The 4,891-nt window shown below is 35.6% G+C and overlaps 1 protein-coding gene across 3 annotated transcripts in view; it reads left to right on the forward strand.

Moving 5' to 3' along the window:
* The window catches only part of LOC138713832 (glutamate receptor U1-like), a 56,825-nt gene extending 52,924 nt beyond the window's left edge, over nt 1–3,901 (forward strand). For all 3 annotated transcript variants that reach the window (XM_069846274.1, XM_069846273.1, XM_069846272.1), the window contains exon 10: nt 2,887–3,901. In XM_069846274.1, the coding sequence (XP_069702375.1) occupies nt 2,887–3,097 (211 nt within the window). In that variant the 3' untranslated portion in view covers nt 3,098–3,901. The remainder of the gene's footprint in view (nt 1–2,886) is intronic.
* Nucleotides 3,902–4,891: the final 990 nt, after the last annotated feature.

The following is a 4,891-nucleotide window of genomic DNA, read 5'->3' on the forward strand; positions in this document are numbered from 1 at the left end:
TTTTTGAAGTGGGGACCACTGTTTTAAGTCAGAACAGTTCCGCGGACCACCTTACTCTTGTTCCCTTCGAAAGAAAATTTATCATTTTTGTAGCATATTTTAATACCAGTATACTTATATTTTAAAATATAATTAATTAATTAAAATCAATTAAATTAAATTAATTTTATATTAGTATTAACTAATTAAGGTAATATTATTTTAATGTACCGAAGTACATATGATATTTCCATGCAGATATTCTGCGTCATCATACGATGAAAGAGTAATGGAACGGAGAAAAATTCTCTCCGGCGCCGGGATTTGAACCCGGGTTTTCAGCTCTACGTGCTGATGCTTTATCCACTAAGCCACACCGGATACAACTCCGACGCCGGTTAGAATCGTCTCAGATTAAGCTCCAACTCTTGGGTTCCCTCTAGTGGCCGCCCTCTGCACTACGTCATAGATGTCTATGAACGCAGGACCGAAGTACATTAAAATAATATATATGATATGCGTAAATCACTTCGTGATTTAAGACGGCGCTTATTCCGTCGGATCCCGGCCAACTAGTCACTCATATCGAGTGCACCTCAGCACATGTGTGGACTTCGGTCCTGCGTTCATAGACATCTATGACGTAGTGCAGAGGGCGGCCACTAGAGGGAACCCAAGAGTTGGAGCTTAATCTGAGACGATTCTAACCGGCGTCGGAGTTGTATCCGGTGTGGCTTAGTGGATAAAGCATCAGCACGTAGAGCTGAAAACCCGGGTTCAAATCCCGGCGCCGGAGAGAATTTTTCTCCGTTCCATTACTCTTTCATCGTATAATTAAGGTAATGTTAATAGAAGAAAATTCATTTTTGTTTCTTTAGTAATTCAAGGCTATTAGAGTTTGGATAATCATTTTAACTTATTAAATAAAAACAAATAAACGTTGTTACACTTAATGAGATGGATGAGCATGCCAATTCTTGCAAAGTTGTTCTATATTTGGACGTATGCTGCAAAGCTTAAGTCGGAGATCGTTACATACATCGAGTCGATTTCGGTACTTTGTTTTTATTAGAGTCAGTGATGAAAACCCTTTCTCACACAGATACGTAGAAGCAAACTGAATTATAATCTCCAAAGCACCGTTGTATAGTTCACTATATTCTCTTCTCACTTGTGATGAGGTCCAGAAATTAGCCATACCTTCCGCTTGGAATTTCATTTTAATTTCTGTCTCATTCGAGAGTTCAATTAACTGTTCTCTTTCACTCAATGGAAGTTTGTTAGTTTCAATATCGCAATGAAAGTGATCACGAACCCATGAAAATTCGTCATATTTGCTTGGAAAATAAGTTTCATAGTGTGACCTCAGAGTTGCATTATTGGTGTACGACGTACAGTACGTGACCATTTCAATGTGCAGACTGGGTGTCGGCAAAACTATTAAGAAAGTCATCAATACATGAAAAGGTTCGGTCCTCTGTTATGAATTCGGATGGTCCCTGGTTGGATTACAGGAACGGCGCCAGATGTGCAGGGAAACGCCACGTTCATAGTGCTTTAAATCCTTTCTTTTGTTGTTGAGAGTAGATTGGGAAGTCAGTAGATTGATAGGGTAATACATTTCATAAAATATCAGTACAGGGAGAAAAACTGAAATACGATTGACATGTGTCATTTCCAAACTCTGAGATTTTCAGCTATAGTTAGATTAGATTAGATTAGATTTATTTATTTAACCTGGTAGAGATAAGGCCGTCAGGCCTTCTCTGCCCCTCTACCAGGGGATTACAACTATAACATGAACAATAAGATTACAATTAATATTAAATTTACAATTACAATTACAATAAAAATTAAAGTACGACAAGAATACCTGATTAATGAAAGCTAGACATTTTATCATAGAAGTTAAGAACAAAGAATATTTTTGTATTTACTAAATTACAAATTAAACCTACAATAACAAAATTCTATAGTGATGAAATTACCGGATATTGAGATATTTTGTGGTAGATTAAAAGAACTATTTACAAGAAACCATGTCTGAACGAGTCTCAATTACTGACCAAGTGCCTAGTAAGTTTGCGTTTGAATTGAATTTTATTTCGACAGTGCCTGATGCTAGCAGGTAACGAGTTCCAGAGTCTTGGCAGGGCTATTGTGAAAGAGGATGAGTATGAAGAGGTGCGATGGGATGGTATTGTTAGTATTGTTTCATGGCGAGAGCGTGTGTTCAGATTGTGGTGGGAAGAAAGGTAAGTGAAGCGAGACGACAGTGTAATACGCAATTCGTTTTGACTTTTATTTTTTCTTCTGCCTTTTTTGAAGGACCACAAGGGCAGATCTCGAGGACCACAGGTGGTCCGCGGACCACAGTTCGAGAAACGCTGAGCTAGTTAACTGAAGAATGAATTTCTTGTAACAATTGTTTGTTCTAAATTAAATTATAAATTGGAAGACAATCCTCACTGAAAAATGATTTCATAATAAGCATTGCTTTTACTGTCTTCATGCAGAGTGGAAGTAGTATAAATGTGCATATTTTAACAGCTTATTCCATACTTGTAGAGTAACTGGCCGCGACATCAGGTGCCCCGGGTTCGAATCCCGGTCGGGACAAGTTACCTGGTTGAGGTTTTTCTCGTGGTTTTTCCTCAACCCAATATGAGCAAATGCTGGGTAACTTCCTGTATGTTACGTAACTAACGGTTACCCTCAATCCTGCCAAGTTTTCACATACTTACAGTTAGTATAGGCAGCAAGTTTTTTTTTATCTATTTATCATTTGTGGAGATTCGTGCCCACAGTTTGACGGGAGTTTTGAACACGAGCTCACTAATTGTTCCACTGTAAGTATACATAAAAATGAAATCTGACTTGTTTGTAATCTTGGTACTTGGTTTACAGGCTGCGAGATATGCTACGGTCTGGCGTCTACCAGCGCATAGACCAACAGTACTTGGTCGCCTTCCAACAATTCCACGGCGAAGAGACCGTGTCGGGCATAGAACTGGGGGCTGTCGGACCAGTCCTCACCGTAACAATGGGAAACATTTTGGTCGCCATCTTGATACTCATTGCAGAGCGATGTGTCTCCCATCGTTCCGTAACAAAGTAGACAGGCCCTGCTATGTCTATCGGAATGGCAATAGCAGATATCAGGCTGCATGGACTTGTAAATATTTTAATTTAAAAAATAACAGTACAAAAATACAAGACATTTGTCGGTGTTGGCTAAAATCTCACTTAGATCAGTCTTTTAGTCACTTATTGTACTGTATTGTATTTATTAACATTCCATGGTATTCATACATGCTTACAGCTAGAATATGTAACAAGTCAAAAAACTTAATACTATTATAACATCTTAATTTATAGTCACAGTCTAGATGAAATATATACAGACCAGATTTACAATATAGTCTACTAGTACAACACATAGTTTTAGTATCAATTTCATGAAGTATTATTGAATGTCATGAATTCACCTACAGAATAGAAGGCGTGAGAAATTAGGTACTTCTTTAATTTGGCCCTAAATAATCTTATGTTTTGAGTTTCATTTTTTATATCGATAGGGAGGCTATTAAAAATGTTTACTGCCATATAACGCACTCCTTTTTGATAGCACGATAGACTTGCCGATGGAATATGAAAGTCATTTTTTCGACGTGTATTTATGTTAGTTACAAAGTTTTCACGATTACATACGACGAAGATTATTAATGAAAAGATATACTGACAAGCCATGGGCATTATTTGTAGTTTTTTTAAAAATAGTCTTACACGATTCCCTAGATTTGGCACCTACTATTATTCTAATTACTCTTTCTTGTAATAGAAATATACTGTTACTATCTGTGGAATTTCCCCAGAATATTATTCCAAAACTCATTATCGAGTGGAAATATGCAAAGTATATTGTTTTTAAGGTATTGGTATTTACTATCTTTTGCATAGATGTAATAACAAAACATGCTGAATTTAGTTTGGAGGTAATTTCTTTAATATGATTTTTCCAATTTAATACATTATCGATTTTTAAGCCAAGAAATTTGGTTGTTGTTGTTCCTAATAGGGATCTATTGTTAATTATTGCGCTAGAAATTTGCGACGTTGAATTTGGACAGGATTTGAATTGAATTATTTTACTTTTGTTATAATTTAGACACTGATAGCTTCATTGGTTAATACACATATTAAATTGAAAACTGTAATAATAATAATAATAATAATAATAATAATAATAATAATAATAATAATAATAATAATAATAACCCTTTTTCTTCGAAATAATTACGAAATAATATATATTTATATATCTGCTTCAATTTGAAACCGTTAAAATTCGAATAAAGAATTTTAGTAGTGTAATCAATATAGCCTATCATTTATGCTTAGAGACTGTGATAAAATTAAAACTTAGAACTTCGGTAATTTCCTTAACAAAATCTGGCAAGGAGCCGCTCCAGCAGAAAGACGGCAGAAAGCATATCTACAGGAAAGGAGACAAAACAAAGTATGATAATTACAGAGTCATTCGTCTTCTCAATTCGGGCTATAAAATTAATAAAAAATATATTATGCTCCTTTTATAACTCATACTTAGGAGAAGAAGAAAATTAATTTCGGAAAGACAGATCATGCTGTGACTGCTACTTCCCTTTCAAGCTTCTCATAGAAAAACACAGAGAATTCAATATTCTGTGATGTCGCATGCAGAAACGTAACCATGTCATTCAGGTACTACCATCTGGTGGTAGATGAAAGAAACGCACTGTCCAATATTACCCGATGTCCGATACTACCCAACTCGTGGGTTTTAGTTCGAACTTAGGTTTAAGATACAAATTAGATTTATTTTAAATGTTATTTTAAGTGATCGTGCTTCATTTAATTTAGGATGTTCCCT

The sequence above is a fragment of the Periplaneta americana genome, chromosome 14 (assembly GCF_040183065.1).
Source record: "Periplaneta americana isolate PAMFEO1 chromosome 14, P.americana_PAMFEO1_priV1, whole genome shotgun sequence".
NCBI classification, from domain to species: domain Eukaryota; kingdom Metazoa; phylum Arthropoda; class Insecta; order Blattodea; family Blattidae; genus Periplaneta; species Periplaneta americana.